This window comes from Accipiter gentilis, chromosome 6, assembly GCF_929443795.1.
Source record: "Accipiter gentilis chromosome 6, bAccGen1.1, whole genome shotgun sequence".
In the NCBI taxonomy this organism is placed as follows: Eukaryota; Metazoa; Chordata; class Aves; order Accipitriformes; family Accipitridae; genus Astur; species Astur gentilis.
The window spans coordinates 7795439-7813031 of NC_064885.1; the positions used below are offsets into that span (position 1 = coordinate 7795439).

Sequence of the window (17593 nt, forward strand, 5' to 3'; positions counted from 1 at the left end):
CGGGGACGTGCCAGGATCCAGCCCCGCTCCCCTCCCCCCCCTCCCTCGTATATTAAATTTCACAAATAAAACTGCAAGTGAAGAGCATCTCGGAGGGAACTGCTAAAAATAGCCCCGAGGCTGGAGCCTGAATTGTGCAGGCGAGTTCACATGCAGCCGCGATCCCTGCCCTCTCCCAGAAATATTTCAGAGCTCGGGGCTGCTTTATGGCGATGCGGGGAACGGGAGCCGGGGGGCTGTGGAAGAAGAGCAGCATCTAGGGCTGGTAAGAACCCCCAGGGACACGTAAATATTTCCCTAGCTGCGAGTATCAGGCAGCTGTGCAGGGAAATAAGCTCCAAATCTCCGAAAGCCTGGGTGTAATGTGAGACACAGAAAGGGGGCTCTGACTCCCTTTGCCTCAGCCCCAGCCTCGCTGCAGAGTGGCACAAAGTCTGTCCTGTGTTTTGCCAGCTGCCCTTATCCCCCCGAGCCATGGGGCTGTGTCTGCCGTCCCTCTTTCCCCCAGGAAAGCTATGGCCATGTATTCCCCCTTGCACCACCTCCTCACCCTGGAGAGGAGCCCCTGGAGATGATGTTTTTCCTGGCCAAAGGTGCTGACGAGGCTGGAGGGAGCCCGGCCGTGCCGTGGCCGGTGTTCAGGCTCGGCCAAGCCTGGGTGGTCACAGCCAGACCCACGGAGACACCCCGGTGCTCCCCGGTGTCACGGTGAGCTGGACCGGGGCTCGGGGTTTGCTTCGAGGAGCAGAGAGGTGCGGGGAGGCCATCGGCAGCGTGTCGCGGGGGCCTGGACCCCGCTCCCTGGAGGTACCACCACCGTCTTCCTCGCTCTCTGGCCCGCAAGGTAAACGCTTGGTGTGAGATGGCCCAAAAATGCAGCCGCTGCAACAGAAATGTCCCTCCCTTAGTGGGGCCTGGCATCACCCTGGCCTGAGAGCACCCCCCCCGCTGACAGCGGGCCCAGAGAAACCCCCAGCCCTGCCAGCTGAACCAGGGGCTGGCACAGCGAGGGGGTCAAGTGATGTGCCCAAGAGCGTACCGAGCAGCAGTGTCAGAGGAGGGCAAGGTGGGGGGGGGGGGGGGTCCTCCCCTTCTCCCCCAAAAGGAGTCTGGCCTCCGGGGGGGCTCCCGCGTGGGGTGGGCAGGAGGGCACGGATGCGCCGGTGTGGCAGCCAGCACACTGCGGGGGGGGGACTGGGGGGGGGGGGGGGGGGGGGGACATGGGAGGGTCTTTTCCCATCGGCACCTCCCCAGAGCCCCGGGAGAAGCCCGTGTCCCTCCCGGCTTCCTGCGACCGGGTCTGGGTATTCCCTGCCTCCTTTCCCGAGCGCTGCCTGCATCCCTCCCCGGGCATCCCCTGCATCCCCGCCTGGGCAGAACCTCCTTCCCTCCCCGGGCACTGCCTGCATCGCTCCCGGGCATCTCTGCCTGCATCCCTGCCTGAACATTGCCTGCCTCCCTGCCTGAACATTGCCTGCATCCCTCTCCAGGCACTGCCTGCCTCTCCACCCGGGCATTCCCTGCATCCCCCCCCCCCCCTTTCTTCCCCGGGCACTGCCTCCATTCCCGGTCCCCCCCCCCCCCCACCTCCACCTCCCAGGGTTCTGCCTACCTCCCCCTGCCTCTCCCCTCTCCTCCAGCCCCCTCCCCGTACCCCGGCCGGGTTTTACGACCCAACGACGGTCACGTTCCCCGCCCGGTGCCCCCCTCGGTAACACCGAGCCGGGCGGGGACCGGGCCGGGTCGGACCGGGGCTCTGCAGCGGGGCCGCCCGCCCCGCACCGGGCTCGCCGCATGGCTCCACCGCCCGCCGGGGCACCGCCGGCCCGGGCCGCCGCTGCAAGGTATGGGGGGGGGGGGGGGGGGGGGGGCACCGGGAATGGAGGAGGGGGGCAAAGTTGCTGCTGGGCACGGCCCGGAGGGGGGGAGGGTGGGTGGGAAGCGGCGGGGGGGCCCAGCGAAAGTTGAGCGCCGGTGCTCCCCCGGCTGGCGGGGGGGAAGATGGGGGGGGGCGTGTGTGTGTCCCCCCCCGACCTCCTCCAGCCCCAGCATCCCCATCCCGGTACCGGGGATGTTGCGCCGCCCGCCGCGGCGAGAGCCGGGAGGGTCGGGATGCGGGATGCGGGGTGCGGGATGCGGGGTGCGGGGTGGGGGGTGCTGCCGCCGCCCTCTCCCCACCGGGCTGGGGGGGGGGTGGGGGGTGGGGGGTGTCAGGGCTCGCTCCTCCGGTTGCCCCCGGTGGCGGCGGGGACCGGGTCAGCATCCTTCCCGGGAGCGCCCCGCGAACCCCCGCCCGGCCCTGCAACCCGCCCAGCTCGGCCTTGTGCCGAGCATCTGGGGCCCCCCCGGCTGCTCCCCCGCTCCGCCACCATCCCGCGGGGCCGCCCCGGTTTGCGTCCCCTTGCTGCGCCTCAGTTTCCCACGGTGACACGCTGGCAGGAGATGCTCGCGGGGCCGGGAACCCTCGGGTCGGCCTCGGATGCTTTGGGGTGCAAGCCCTGCTTTCCGGGCCCCATGAAGCCGGCTTTCCCCGTACGCGGGCCCTGTTTTGGATTTTGGGGTGGTATGGCAAGAGCTCAGCCCGCTCCGCAGTTCAGGGTAGCCCTGTGGGTGCTGGGTCTCTCGCTGTGTCCCTCCGTCACCCACCGGCCCCGCAGAGGAGCTGGGCTTGCTTCTGCGAGGAGGAAGGGTTTGAGGGGACGGGGATGTCCCTGCAGCAGAGTGGCCCCCCCCGGGACTTGCAATGACAGTGCTTTCTGCTGGTGGAGAAAGGCCCCCCGGTAGGGCTGCGGCTGGGGGGTCCCGCATCCCCCCGTCTTTCCCTGCGTGTGGCACAGAAACGCTCCCGCTGTTGGGGCTGGGGCGAGCTGGTCCCCGAGAGCACGGTCAGCACCCCAGGGGATGGTCCCAGCAGCGCAGCGTGCCGTGGTCCCCGGCTCTGGGCACAAACCCACCCTGCTGCCCTGGGGCTGGATCAGGCCCTGCCTGCAAGGATGGTGCGAGCCGTGGCCCAGCTTGGGGGACCGCGGGAGGCTCGGCCTCCCCGGCACCCAGCAGCAAGAACCTCCACGGCCAGGCTCTCCCCGGGGCGTATAACCTCCAGCAAACAGGCAGGACAGGATGGTTTGAACCTGCCTCCTTCTGCCAGCTCAGGGACCGCTGGCCTGTGCTTTGGGGATGGTTTTCAGGGAAAACGGACCAGAGCATCGCAAATCGGTTAAAAGCATCCATCCGCACTTTGGGATAAAGCACAAGCCGCTTCCTAGCGATGGGAGCAAGCGAAAAAGTGGCACCCAGTGCCTCACCCTTGCTGTTGCCATCGAAGTCCCTGGTCGGGAATTCGGTGCCAGCTGGCGTTTGGACTCCTCAGACTCAGCTGCTGCATCCTTGTGTGGGGGTTATCACCCCGTGTACCCCCGCACACGTGGCCCTGCCCCGGGGCACCTCCGGCCTCAGCACGTGTGCCAGCAGCTTGTGGGCTCACCCCATCAGCTGGCTCGGAAATTAGCCTCCATCAAGTTAATTGCCAAACCGCTCAAAGCCTGAAATTAAACATTAAAGATGTCGCTCGCAGGCGCAGAGTAATTCCCCCCGCCCCCGCCCCAGCAAAAGGCAATTCTGGCTGTCCAAGCGGAGAGAAGATGGATTCCCGGCTTAGGGCAGCAGCGGGACGGAGCAGCTGGTGACGGTCCCCACGGGCGCTATGGGACAAGTCCCCAGCACAGCCCAGGACCCTGCTGCTGCCGGAGCTGGGCAAACCCTGAGCTGCAGACAGACCCTTTCCCGGAGGTTTCCTTGCTGTGGTACGGAAAGGGCTGAATGTGCCCGTGAGAACCCTCCTGGGATGAAACTTGCTCAAATCCTGGCTCTCCTTGGCTCTGCAGGGTGAGAGCCTCCGAGGGGGGCCCTGAGGTCTCGCGGTGCCGAGGAACCCGCTGAGGACGTTGCCCAGCCCTGGGGGATGCTCCTGCTCCCCGAGGACAGCTAGAACCCTTTTCCGTGAGCTCCTGCTTGGAAAAAAATCTCACCTGAAGCAATAGTGGGGTCTGCCAGGGTATTTCTAGGGTCTGACCAGCTTCTCCTTGGCCTTGCAGTGACGGGCTGTCCCGGAGGGGAAATGCATCCTGAATGGGGCTGAGGCCCCCTGCGCGGGAATATGCAGCCTCGGCACCGCAGGGGCAGCACCGGGGCAGCGGCCGGCGCGCGGCGGCATGGTGGCAACGTTCAAGATCGCCGTGCTGGGAGCCCAGGGCGTGGGCAAGAGTGCCATAGTCCGGCAGTTCCTCTACAACGAGTTCAGCGAGGTCTGCGTGCCCACCACGGCCCGCCGCGTCTACCTGCCCGCCGTCGTCATGAACGGCCACGTCCACGACCTGCAGATCATGGACTTCCCCCCCATCACCGCCTTCCCCGTCAACACCCTGCAGGTAGGGGCGCACCCGGCTCGGTGCGATGGGACCTCCACGTTGGGGCGTCTCCGGTGACGTCCGTGGGGTTTCGCTGTATGGCACTGCGGGGTCCCGGTTCCTCCTCTTTGGGGGACGTTTCTCCCTCCATGTCGGGGTTTGCTTGCTAAAAGCCAGTGCGAGGGCTCGCATCCTCACGGCTACTGGCTGAGCTGGCCCAGGATAAAGTGGCTTTTAAAGCTTTTTCACCTAAAATGACAGCAAACGCAGGAAGGACGGCATCCCACTCCAAGGACCGTGGCTCTGGCCATGCCCACGGCCCCGTCCAGCCGGGCGGTGGATCCTGGAGCACTGGGATCCAGTTCCACGGTTGTCAGAGCTGGCACCAGCAAAGGGCTGGGGGAGCGTGGCCAGAGTATTCGGGTGAAAACCACGAGTTCCTGGAGACCCAAACCCCGATGCACCCACTGCCTGAGCCAGGCAGAGGAGCGGGGCTGCTCGTCCCCTCCCGGGGTGGCTGTCACCCCCCAGCACTGCCTGGGTTTGTCCCCGGGGTGCTGAGCCCACCAACTCCTCCTCAAACCCCCAGCACTCTCACGTGCTTCCAAAACAGCCCCAAAGGGCAGCGTGGGGTTGGAAAGCTTTGGCACCAGTGCCGACCGCTTCGGTGCGTTTAGTGGGGAAAAAGAGGATTTTAAGCTCATGCCATAGCCTCGTCCCAGGGACACAACTTGTGCCGCTGCTGTGGGGAAAGGAGCTGGAGATGCCCAGCCGTGGCCGCAGCCGCGCCGGAGGGCAAGGCCACCGGTGGAGCACCTCCACGGGAGCTGGGCTGTCTTCTATTTTTAATCAATAGAATTATATTGCTCCCCTGCCAGACAGGGACGGGGTTATAGGGGCCTTGTAGTGCTCCAAGTTTCCCCTGTGCCGCTGGGCAGGAGGTGAAGTGAGCACTCTGGGGGCGAGGAGGAAGTTTAAAAATTAATCGGTGTGTGCGGGGAACGAAAGGTCAACGCGAGAGACAGCCCGAAATAGCAAAGAGTAATTTATTGACACAGCAGCCGATGCTAACATACTCGATTAACTCCCCGCCTTGCTGCGCTCAAGAGGAGGCGGCTGGTGGGAACAGATGGAGGTTTCCAGGGAAGAGAGGGTGGTCAGAGGGACGGCTCCGAGGGGAAAGGAGAGGACCAGAGCGGGGGATACGGCTCTATCTGCTGGGGAGCATTGCTGGGCTCTGCTCCGTGCTCCGGAGCAGCATCCCTGCGGTTGTGTCCTGGGAGAGGAGCAGGAGTCGGTGGCTCCCCTCTCCCACATAGGGCCAGGCGGGATGCACAGTGCGATCGTCCTCTAGCCCTGAGCATCCCAGGAAACCCGCCCTGCACGGGGAAAACCATCCCAACGTCACGGCGCCGGAGCAAGCTGCACCCCAGCGTGGTGAAATAGCTGCAATTTGTCGATCTCCCAGGTGTATCAGGACTCAGAGTAACCTGAGACACTGCTGCTTCATCCGCCTGCATCTCTGTGATACCGAGGAGCTACACATCATCTCCTCTCCTCGGTGGACAGGAGAGGGGCTGTGTCATGCCGCTCGCTCCCAGCTCCTTCCCGTGCCGTGGTTTGCGATGGAGACCAACCTGCACCCCAAAACTTTCCTTTCCCCAGTTCCCTTTGGTCCTAGGTCTTCTTGTTTTGCCTCATTCCAATGATAAACTCAGAAAGGGATGATTCATCGTACTGAAGAGGTTTGCTCAGGGACAAGTGATGCCTTTCCTCCTTGGTGCATCTTTCTCCTCTCCAGCGGTGCTCAGGAGAGTTCGTGGTGCTGTCTGCATGGGCTGCCATTCCCGGTACCACTGCTGGGCTGGGAAAGTGGCTGGAAGCAAGGCAGATTTTCACTTCTATAGCATGGGAAAAAAAAAAAAAAAAAAAAATCCTGTTATTCCTGGAAACCCAAAGCTTTCCTAACAACAGGCATTTCTTACAGCTCCAAATTTTGGCTGTGGAGAGGCCACCCCTGACTGCCTCTGCTCTGGCTCCTGACCTTGCTCTCGCAGATCCCACTCCCAAGCAGCGGCTGCTCCTCTCCTGTCCCCATGTCCCCTCCAAACAGCCCTGCTATCGCCTTCCCTCTCTTACCCACGGACCTGCTGGTCCATCATCCCCAGCCCCCCTCAACATCCTCTTCACCTGCCCTGCCCCAAAACCAGGATGCATTACTAATTAACACACCTAATTAGCAGCTCTGGAGGATGAAGCTTTTACATCCAGGGCGGGGGGATGTCAGCCCCGCTCCCAGCTCACCTCTGGGTGGCTGTGCGTTAGGCAGGCTGTAATCCTCGCTGGAGAGAGGAATTGGGGCTGACAAATCCCGTTATCTCTCCTCTGGATTAACGAGGGGGATAAAGGATCCCCAGAGATGGGGGGATGACTGGAGGGCTGCGGGGGACCAACGCAGATGCTGCAGGGATGGGTCAGGGCAGAGCAGAGGTGGGATCGGTGCTGGGTGTCAGGGCCGGAGAGCTTGTCTTACCCCTTGCTACCTGCCGGCGTAGCAGCCTCCTTGACGTGCCCAGCCCCGAAGCAGTGCGGGGCATCCCCCGGGCACGGCGACGGGGCTGAGCCAGGATTGATCCCTCTCTGCACCTTGCAGGAGTGGGCGGACGTGTGTTGCAGGGGGCTCCGGAGCGTCCATGCCTACATCCTGGTCTATGACATCTGTTGCTTTGACAGCTTCGAGTACATCAAAACCATCCGCCAGCAGATCCTGGAAACGAGGTAGGGACCACTTTGCCGGAGGGTACATCCCCCTGGGGCTGCCGGCAGGGCCGTAGGGCTCGCCCCAGCGCTCCCCTGCTCTTGCCATCGGAGATGAGATATTACAGACTGGGACAAAGCCCCCTTGCAGGGCTGGGAGCCCGAAAGCAAAAGCAAAACTGGACCCAGGGGCAGGAGAAGGAGCAGGACCCCAGGCAGGTACCCCGCCATGGGCGAGGGCAGCCATCCCTGGGAAAGCAGCTGGGGTTGGCACGGTGGGTGGCCGGCCACGAAGAGGGACAAGGGGACAGGCCAAGAGGAGGCACGTCCCTCTTGGCAAGCCAAAGCCAAAAGCCAGTTTGGGACGGGTATGTCGGTTGTCATGCTGTGCCCCATCCCCTTCTGTCCTCCCTCACCACCCCCCGCTCTCCAGGGTCATCGGCACTTCGGAGACGCCCATCATCATCGTGGGCAACAAGCGGGACCTGCAACGGGGCCGGGTGATCCCGCGCTGGAACGTCTCCAACCTGGTGAAGAAGACGTGGAAGTGCGGCTACATCGAGTGCTCGGCCAAGTACAACTGGCACATCCTGCTGCTCTTCAGCGAGCTCCTGAAGAGCGTGGGCTGCGCCCGCTGCAAGCACGTCCACACCACCATCCGCTTCCAGGGTGCCCTGCGCAGGAACCGATGCACCATCATGTGAGCCCCCCCCTGCCCCGACGGACCCCCCTCGCCCCGGGCCGTTCTCCGGGAGGGTGACGCCGCGGTGGGAGCTGTGCCGGAGGCACCTCGAGGTTTGCTTCCCCACCGGCGCTGGCACCCCACGGTGACATTTGGGGGACGGTGCGCCTTGGGCGGTGCTGGGCAGGGTGATGCGGTGGCCACTGGTGGGTCGGAGCGGATGGGCAGAATGGTTCCTGGAGGTAGCAAGAGGTGAGGGAGGACTTCGGCTAAAACCCCGAGCCCTCCCTGAGCCTCCAGCGCTCGGGGCCAAAACCGTCCTGGGGGTTTAGTGTCTCTGCCGTGCCTGAAACGCTGCCGTGGCACCGGGGAGGAGCGGAGGAGATGCCTCAGCCGGTGCCCAGAGGTTGGCTGTCGGGTCCGTCCCTGCCGGCTCCTGCCCCGGCATCGCAGGGGCAACGCTTGCCGCTGCCTGCCGTCACCTGCCCCCCTGGAAGGAAATTGCCCGGCGCCTGTGTCCCGATGCGCCGGGGGTGGCTCCATCCCTGGGGCACGGTGGAGATGGAAGTCCTGTTTTCCTCCCTGCGGAGCTGAGGTTTCTCCCCTCGGAGGGCAGAGCAGCCTCCGGCAAGAGGCCAGGTTACAGGGGCTCTTTTTTGGCTCAGTTGGGCCAGATTTCCAAGTGGAATTTCTGGATGAAAGCAAGAAAGGAAAAAAAAAAAAAAAAAAGCCCCCATCCTGCCCCTTACATCCCCTGGGGTGCCGGGCGCTGCTTTCCCAGGGCTTTAGAGTCCCCCTTCTGCCCTGGTTCAGCCAAGGAAGGCTTCTCCTCCCCCACCAGCCTGTCGAACACCAAATAATCTCAAAACACTCCTTGCCAGGCAGGTCACCCCTTCGCTACCTCGCATCCCGGGCTTAGCGGGCGACCGGCTTTGCACGGCTCTGACCCAAATCCCCGGCGTCTCCCGGGCAGGCGGGCAGCCCTCCTCCCATGCCGTCGCACCCTGCCAGCGGTGCCGTGAGATGGGTCCAACCTGCGCCGGGCTTTCCCACAGCGACGCTTGCCTCCGTCCGCATGAGATGGCGGCGGTGCGAAGGCAGCCTCCAAAGCAATAGGGAGCTGGAGTTGCAATTCCACTTGCATTCCTTTTTTTTTTTTTTCTCTGCATAGCCCTAATAGGAAAGTGAGACCCCCATAATTTTTATTTTTTTTTTTTTTTTTTTTTTTAATCTTTCAGCTTGTTTTTACACCAGACTTGCAGCTCACCTGCTTCTTGTCCTGCAGGGCGGGTGGCAAAGTGCAGTCCCTGTTAGGAAACGGTGTTGGGGCGGTGTGCCGGCGAGGGGTGAGCAAGAGGCCGAGGGGGTTGGGGTTCTTCTTTCTTGGCTGCTCCCTGTGGGACACGGGGAAATGCCATGTGAGGCCGGTCATCCTCCGGCAAAACCATCTCGGTGATTTCTGGTGTAAGAAGGCAATGCAGGTATTCAGCATCGCTCTGGGCAGTAAGGCAAAAGGACGCCAGCCCCATCTCTTCACCCCCGCGGCCAGGTTTCCATCTCACAGAAGCACCGCTGTGCTCTCGGTAACACTTTCTATTAAGAGTAGGTCCAGGTGAGCTCCGGCACGGTGCGTTTCACCGCCCCATCCCTGCCGCCGGGGCCGTGCGCTGCCCTGCAGCCCCAATGCCGCAGGGTTGGGGGTCACCCTGCTCCTCCCTTCCCATCCCCAGCAGCCGCTTTGAGAACCAAACCCCATTCCCCTCGCTCCAAAAAAAAAAAAAAAAAAAAAAAAGGAAAAAAAAGAGAAAAGGTGATGGGGGGACATGGGTCCATGTCAGGTGGCTGCGAGAGCCCAGGCCGGGGAAGGGCAGTGGCATCCATCATCATCCCTCGCCTTCACGGCAAACCTACGGGGCTTCGCCACCGGTCCCCCCGACCTCATCTCATCAGGATTTATTAACACTTGTAAGTCCACGTTATTGGTCTCTGGCTAGCTTTATCCCTCCAAATTGTTTGAGAAGGAAACTCCTTGGTAAATGCTAATAATAAAGCATTTCTAAAGTGCTCCGACGTATACATATCAACGACTAAGCCAATACATTGTTTGTTATAACCCTGTAGCCTGCAGTTTATAGCACAATTAGTTACAGGTTTTTATAGCATCTATTTAGTATTTTGGAAAAAAAAAAAAAAAAAAAAAGGTTATAAATACAATTGTTATATTCTATTGTACTTTATAGACAGAGAAAGTTATATTAGTAATGATAACTCTCACTGCTTTGACAGCATTTCCCAGCTCCCGAGAAAATGAGGGCTACAAAGAGCTACTTTCCCAAGAGCCCAGGAGGGGGTAGGTGGTGGTACCCACCGGGTGCAGGCAGGGAAACCGAGGCAGGGAGGTCCGGCGTGTGGCCAGGCTCGCGGGGATCAGAGCAGCCAGGAGCACAGCAGCAGCTACAAGCGACCCGCGCCTTGCCCCTGCTCACACCCTTAGTACAAAGTGTTACCGCTCGCCCGATGCCACCCTGGTCCTGCTAAAAATAACCTGCTCCTGAGCCTGGGAGAGGCTGAGGTTGTCCCCACCGCTGTCCCCGGGGCAGCGCTGGGTTCCTGTCCCCCCCTCCCCGTGCGCAAGGTGCTGCAGGAGGCGATGCCTGGGTTCAGTCCAGTCCTGGCAAGAATGCTTCCCTCTCCTCCTAATCCTCCTCCTCCTGCCCCGGTGAGCGTCCCAGTTGCCTGGACTTGGCTTTCCTTTCCTCCCCTGGACTTCTTGTCGGAGATTCCCGAGGTGTCTACACCGCCTGTAACGCCCTGCACCCCCTTCTTTGAAATCGAATTAAAAATCAGGTCTGTCCCCCCTTGTTCTGTACCCGCTTTGCTGCTCTTTGCCCGTGGCACCCGATTTCTCGCCGCCCCGCTGCCGCTCTCGCAGTCCTTCTGTGAGAGGCAGTGGTCCAGGGTGGGGGAATTTGTTTCTCCCCTGCGAAAGGAGTAGTTTTTGCAAGCAGGTTTTGCATCCCCAGGGCACCGGGGATGCTCGCCCTTCCCGCTCCTCTGCAGGGGGTGTGGGTCTGGCTTCACGCTCTTTTGGAAAACGGGGCTCTTCTGGCCCCCGGGGGGGCTTTCAGAGGGATGTTTGCTGTACGCACAGACCAGCGGCATGAATCCCCTTCGTCAGCCGTGACACCCCCCCCCCCCCCCCCGTCAGGATTATCCTCTCTGCCTCCCTACCCACCCAGAAAAGATGCTGGAACAGAAGAGCTTTGGTATATCTCTATTGCACAAACAACATTGCTGGGGCCACGGCTGCAGGCTCTGGAGTACGGCGGCGCCTGCAGTGAGCCTTGGTGACAGCCATCACCCCCACCATCACCGCCGAGGTGACCACCGACCCCCCCCGCGTCTCCCACCTTCACCCGTAAGGAAGCCCACGGAGCTCAGCAAGGGTCACCTCCTGTGACCCCCCCCTAACCTGAGAGACTCAAACATTCATGAAGGCTCTTGGTGCTGTAGGACATGAGGATCGTTAGGCCCATTGTACAGATGGGGAAGACTGAGGTACAAGATGGTTTGCACACTTGGGTGCCAGGTACAGGGTGTCCCCGCTTTCGGGGACACGGTAGGTGCTGGCTACACCCCTCTTCCCTGCAGAAAGTGCCCCGTTCTCTCCATTTGGGGCTGGATTTTTCCACCCAAACCAGTACAAGAGCACCTGTTGAGGAGGAGAATTACCAGTCCAAAAAACAAAACCCCACAGGGAAGGAGGGGGTGCAGCTCCAAAGAGCAAGGAGGGGACGACCCCCCCCCCCTCCGCCCCCCGGGTTGCCTGGGACCAAATCCATCGCCCTGCCCACGTTGACCTCAAGCACCGCAGCTCCGGCTTCAGCATCTCTCCCACCTTCGGATGAGGGAGGGGGTCCGTCCCCACCAAAACTCGGGACTGGGGGGGTCAGACCCACGCCTCCTCGTCATCCTCGGTCAGCCAGGCACCGCTGTCGGCCGGCGAGGGCTTGGCCCCGGAGCGGGTGCCACTGGGCTGGGGGTGCCGGGGTGGTCCCGGGGGGTGATGCTGGCCCCGGGGGGCTGGTGGGCGCTGGCCCAGCGGGGTGGGGATACGCGAGGGGCGCTTGCCCGGCCTGTGGTCCCGCCGGGGACGAGCCTTGGGCCGCAGCTTCAGCTTGTAGATGGAGGGCACGCGCTCGGGTTTCTTCAGGCACCGCCGGGGCTTGGGGACGTTGCTGGCCCTGGGTCCCCGTGGGGTCTGACCCCCCGCTGCCGGCACCTCCACCTCCCCCCCAGCCGGGAGGGTGGTGGGCTGCGGGGCGGCTTGCGGGTGCGTTTTGGGGACCCAGTTCCCCAGCCCCACGGGGCGCAGGGGTTGCCTCCCACGGGAGAGCTCCTCTACCACCTTGCCGTAGCCGGGGGGCTGCACGTGTCCCCAGCATCCCTGGAGACCCTCCTTCCCTCCGCTGGGGCCACAGGCTCCCCCCGGTTTGTCCGCTGGCACCCCAGGTCCCTCAGCACCCCCAGCCCTTGAACTTGGGGCTGGGTGGCACTGCTGGGTTCCCTGGGGACCCCCGCCAGCATCGCAGACCTTGCACCCAGCTGCAAAATGAGCCGGAGGGCTGGGGGGCCGGCAGACCGCCGGGCTGGCTCTGATGGGGGATTTAACGCTGCCGTCCTGTTTCAGAGGCTGGCTGAAGGAATTTCGGGGTGAGGGCGGTTGGCCCCGGCCAAGAGCTCCCTGGCTCCCTTCCCGCGGGCTTTTCTGGCTCTGTGAGTCTCCGTGGGCATCCTGGTGCAGGACGGGGGCACGAACCTTGATGGGGCTGGGGGCACGGGCTGTTGCCACAGCAGGGACCCCCCCTTCTTGGGGCATGGCAGCTGCCACAGAAGATTTGCCTCCTTGCTGGGTGATTTTTCGAGATGTCAGCCTGGTGCTGGGTGCCATGGACCTGCCCCGTGGCGGTGTCACGAGGGTTTTTCCCGGGGTGCTCCCACACGGCGCGTTGCGGACCCCCACGCTGTCCCGTGTGCCTGGGGCCAGGCGGGAAGGGGTGGGCGCCCGGCACATCGCCCCACGGCCGAGGGAGCTGGGTCGAGCGGGTGACCCGGACGGTGGTGGCTGCCTCCCCAAAACGGCAGCCGGTGGCTCCCATGTCCTGCAAGGAGAGAGAGCGGAGAAGGGCCCGGGAGCTGCTGCGTCCCCCCTCCATCCAGCCGGCTGCTGGGCACCTCCGTAAGGGAGGGATAAAATAATTCAGGGACGTGAGAAAAACTAGTCTGAAACCAGGCAGTTTGGGGCACGAAGCATCTCTACACCGCTTACCTGCCTGAAGGGACCCCCCGGAGCTGCGCTGGCTCCCGGCGAGGGCTGGCACCCGGTGGGTGACCCGAGCCCTCCGGCGAAGGGGTGGCAGGGGACCGGGGGCCGGGGGTGACACGGGACCCCCAAGCGACTGGAGGCAGGGGACTCTGCGAGCGGCTGACCAGCAGCGTGGGCTGGGGCTGGCCGCGGGCGGCTGCCTTCGAGGTTGGGCACAGCCAGATCTCATGCTGTACTTGCTGCTGGGGGTTCCTGGTTTTCCAGGCTTGTTTGTGAGCTGTGGGGAGAACGGGAGCGGGGGGCTCAGCACCCCTGGTCATTGCACCCACCCACGAACGCAACCCACCCAGCCGCTGCTCAACATCCAGCCTCCCGGGGATGCGGGTGCAAACTGGCGTTCCCTGCAAAGGGGCTTTTGGGGTCTGGCTCCATCCAAAAGTCTGCCGTGACCTCTAGTGGCCACCAAAGCCAAAGAGAGTCCCCAAAACCAGACATTGCCCAGCAAAGCCAACGAGGCATCATGGTAACAAAGCCTCCCACTCCCGCAAACGGCCCCAGAAGCAGCAAGACCCACGACAGAACCCCCCCACACACCTCACCCCAGGCATGGGGCAGAGCCACGGGGTTTGGGGACGCAGGGACTCACAGAGCGAGGTGCAGCGACACGGGTCATGCTTGTCCAGGTAGTGCTCCAGCGTGTCCCAGCCGCCCCCGACCCGCACCATGACGTGCTCCCGCAGGATCTGCAAGGGATGCCGTGTGCCGTGAGGTCTGGAGAGGTGCGTGAGATGCACCCCTTGGACCCCCACCTCTTTTTAAGTAGCCTGGAGGTACCATGCAGAACTGGGCTTGGAGAGCCACGGGTTTGCCCCAAGCGCCACCAGGTCTCCCAAAGGACAGCTTCATCCCCGGCTCAGCACCACTGAGGCAGGATGGTCTCAGCTTCCACTGCCACCCCGGCAGGAATATTTCATCACCCCAAGGAGAGTGGGGAGCCTTTTGGAAAAAAAAACCCCTCTACTGTCATGTGCTGAGCCCTTTGGGAAGGCCAGGCTTAGGGACGGACCCAGGCAGGGACGGAGCATCCCAGTGTTCCCACTGCTGGGTAAGACCTGGCTCTGGCTTGGCACGGGATGGCAAGTTTTTTTCCCATAGACATGGATGGTTACAGCCATGCAAACATGTACTGCAGGGCTGAGCTTCCCTGCTTTGGGGATAAGAGTCAAAAACCCCCACATTGGCCCCATTTGGGGAATGGATTCTGGAAGAAGATTCGTGGCAGCAGAGCAGGATTCCTGGCGCCCGTGCTCCAAGAACACAGGGTGAAGCAGACTCACCCGAACAAAGATGAGGGTGTCAGAGTCGCCCACGCGGTATTTCCCTTCGGATATCTTGATCATGGGGAACTGGACGGGGCAGGTACAGCGGCTCACCAGGTGCTGAACCTGTGGGCAGTAGGGATGGGTCCTCACCAGGGCTCCTGGGAAAGGTCCTGGGGCGGCCACCCCTATCTCCATCATCTCCACCTCCATCCCCATCTCGCCCCATGCCCCTCCGTACCATCTGGTCGAGGTTGTGGAGGTCCCGTGGTTTCCGGGGCGGCCGGGGCAGGGGGGTGTCCGCAGGCGGCAGGTCCAGCTCCTGACGGAGCTCCTCCTCAATCTCCTCCTCCATCTGCACCAGAGTCGGGGCGCGCATGCCGAAGCGGGCAGCACGGCGCGCCAGCTCCAGCAGGCACAGCACGAAGTTCTTCTCGTTCTTCCTCAGCACCAGGTCCTCCGTCTCGAACATCAGGACGTCTGGGGCAGGGCAGGCACGTGGGGATGGGGACAAAGGGGACGAGGGGGGGCACAGGTGGAGTCCAAACCCACCCAAAGGGATGTTATTCCCTGGAGCCATCCCACTAGGAATACGCTTGGGTCCAATAAGAGTTGGGATAAATTAACAGAGGAAGAGCCTTCCCCTTGGGCATCTACATGCAAAGGCATTGCCATATGTTTCATGGCATCCCAAAGCCACAAAACCCAGTGGCTGGGTGTGCTGAGGACATGTCACTCCATGCCCTTCCCAGGCATCCACTGGTGGTGTGGACAGGGTGACAGACCCTTTGCTCAGAGCCAGGACTGCTTCTGATGTCCTTACAGCCAGGATCATGCCATGCATGGCAGGGCCATACCGCGCCATACACCCTTTCCATTTCCACCCCTCCAGCGCATATTTGCACCCAAGCAAACATGCCCGCCGAGTGACAGCACCCTGCAAAGCTGCTGCCGAGCCCAGAGGAACTTGTGCAAGAAATCCCAGCTCAAGGACGCATGTGCACCGTGCTGCCCAGCGCTGGGGTGGCACTGGCTTTGGAGGACACATGGGAAAACTCCTGGGGTGATGCCAGGAGCAGCTGGAGGGGAATTGCACACGGGGACACAGGGCAGCTGGAGCCTGGTATCTTACCTTTAATATCCATCTCCTTCCTGCACCACTGGATGAAGTTGGAGATATTGTCCCTGGCCTGGAAGGTGCCTGGCTGTGCTGCGAGGTTGCAGGCAACGCCGGCGGTGGGCAGGCGGAGGTGGCGGGCCGCGTCGGGGCAGGAGCGGGCGAACTCCTCGGCCACGTGGGTGACGTTGTTGGCGTGGGAGCAGAGTACGGCCCCCGTCTCCAGCACCTCCACAAAAGTGCCCACCTCGATGTCCATGTCGTACAGCTCCTTCAGCCACTCGGCCAAGTCTTCCTTCATGGCGTAGAGGTACTGCTCGCTGGACTGGTAGGGACGGATGCTCCGCACCACGGTGCCCGGCGGCCCCAACATTTTGCCATAAGACTGGGAGGAGGTTGAGGGAAAGGGGTGATGGAGACATGGGTGATGGGGACGTGGGAAGCTGCCCCCAGGCCGTGTGCCCAGCCCACCTCCCCAGCAGCCACACTCACCCGGTGCCGCTTGCTCTCTGCCACCCGGGACGGTGACGCCGTCCTCCCGGTGCTGGGAGCCCTTCTCGGGGTCCAAGGGCTGTGATGCAGCGTGGGGAAAGAAAATCACCCTCCTGGGCAGTGGGTGTTTTGTTTCCTTCCCAAGTGCTGTTCCCTTCTCCTTGGTGACAAGGGACAGGCTGCAAACACTCCCCGTTAACCCTTCAGTGCCTGCTCCTCCTCCGGCAGCCCGGCTCCTTCTTCCCCAGCCGCCCCAGCGGTGGATTTTCCCCCGGGCTCCCCAGCTCCAGGGCAGGAGGGAGTTAGAGAGCAGCTCGTCAGCATCCCAAATTGCTCCCAACCCCAAAAGAGGGGGGGATTTCCCCCTCTCCCCACCATCTCTGCACCCACGTCCACCACAGGTGGGGTGACCTGGGGGCCCTACAGGATGCATCTTCAGGACTCGGTACCCCTGAGTTGATAGCCCTGAGGCAGCCACATTTTTGCCCCCATTTTACAGGCTCAGACATTCTGCTGAGATGCCACCGTGTGCCATTGCAAGCCCAAACATGGTGTGGCGAGGAGCCCACCCGAGCAGGAGAGCCCTAGTATGGGTGACCCTGAGCAGGGCTCCCTCGTCCCTGGGTGGGGTGCCCAGAGGGATGCAGAGAGGCTGAGCTTTGTGCAGGTCTGGTGTGAAGACCTCTGAGCCTCTGGTGGTGCTTAGACCAGTCCCTCTGCACCCCTCCTCCCCTCCCAACACGCACCCTGGGGCACAGCAACACCAGGAGCTGGAAAGCCAAACCCTCAGGTAAGAGCTTCCCAAAGCCGTAGGGATTGGGGCAGACATCACTTGGAGAGAGCTGGTCCTGACGGTGGTCGGACTTCCAAACTCCTTGTCTCAGCTGGCCCACAGGGTCTCTGTGCGACCTGGAAGTGTCCCAGTGGAGAGAGCCAGAGGAAGAGGAGGAAGAGGCTGAAGAGCTGCAAGAGGTAGAGGGTACCAACAGAGACACCACTGCCATTGCTTGCTCTGTGCTTTCCACCAAGACGTGGAGCAAGGGGGTGCTCTGAGAGCCGAGCAGTCCCAAGGAGTCCCAGACCCCCACGCTCTGTCCCCTGGCTCCCCCTCCACCAGCTCCTCCCAGCCACAACCCCCAGGGCAGCATTCCCAAGGAAACACCCCCATGCTGATCCCGAGCATCGCCATGTACTCTCATCATTTCGTTTCATCTGGTAAAAACGCTAGTGGCTGCTCACGTTTGGGTGTAAATCCCGACACTTGAACCCAGGCTCATCCCTTGATCTCGCTGTAGGGAACTGAGAGGTCTCATCACCTCCAAAAGTTGGGGCCAGAGCAGGTCACCGCAAGGACCCTGCTCCCCGGGACCCCCCTTCACAGAGCAAATCCACCAATCCTCTCCCTCAAACCTCTTTCTGAAAAAAAAAAAGAAAATAAGCACGAGGGGGGTTTATTTGCATGCCCGCCTTTGGGCTTTCTCTGCACTGTGCTCC

The 17593-nt window shown here is 62.3% G+C and overlaps 2 protein-coding genes across 2 annotated transcripts; one reads left to right on the forward strand and one right to left on the reverse strand.

Annotated features, from left to right (window-relative positions):
• The first annotated feature begins 1605 nt into the window (after positions 1-1605).
• RASL10B (RAS like family 10 member B) lies at positions 1606-8578 on the forward strand. Its single transcript, XM_049803373.1, has 4 exons — positions 1606-1844; positions 4095-4427; positions 7060-7184; positions 7597-8578. Exons 2-4 carry the CDS (start codon positions 4212-4214, stop codon positions 7865-7867), a joined length of 612 nt encoding a protein of 203 aa, XP_049659330.1. The 5' UTR covers positions 1606-1844; positions 4095-4211; the 3' UTR covers positions 7868-8578.
• A 2593-nt stretch (positions 8579-11171) lies between these two features.
• Positions 11172-16213, reverse strand: GAS2L2 (growth arrest specific 2 like 2). The gene is made up of 7 exons (XM_049802720.1): positions 16100-16213; positions 15623-15992; positions 14732-14970; positions 14509-14616; positions 13818-13914; positions 13175-13448; positions 11172-13007 (listed from the first exon to the last, which is right to left on the reverse strand). The coding sequence occupies exons 2-7, from the start codon at positions 15978-15980 to the stop codon at positions 11795-11797; spliced, it is 2289 nt and encodes a 762-aa protein (XP_049658677.1). The 5' UTR covers positions 15981-15992; positions 16100-16213; the 3' UTR covers positions 11172-11794.
• Between the last annotated feature and the right edge of the window lie 1380 nt (positions 16214-17593).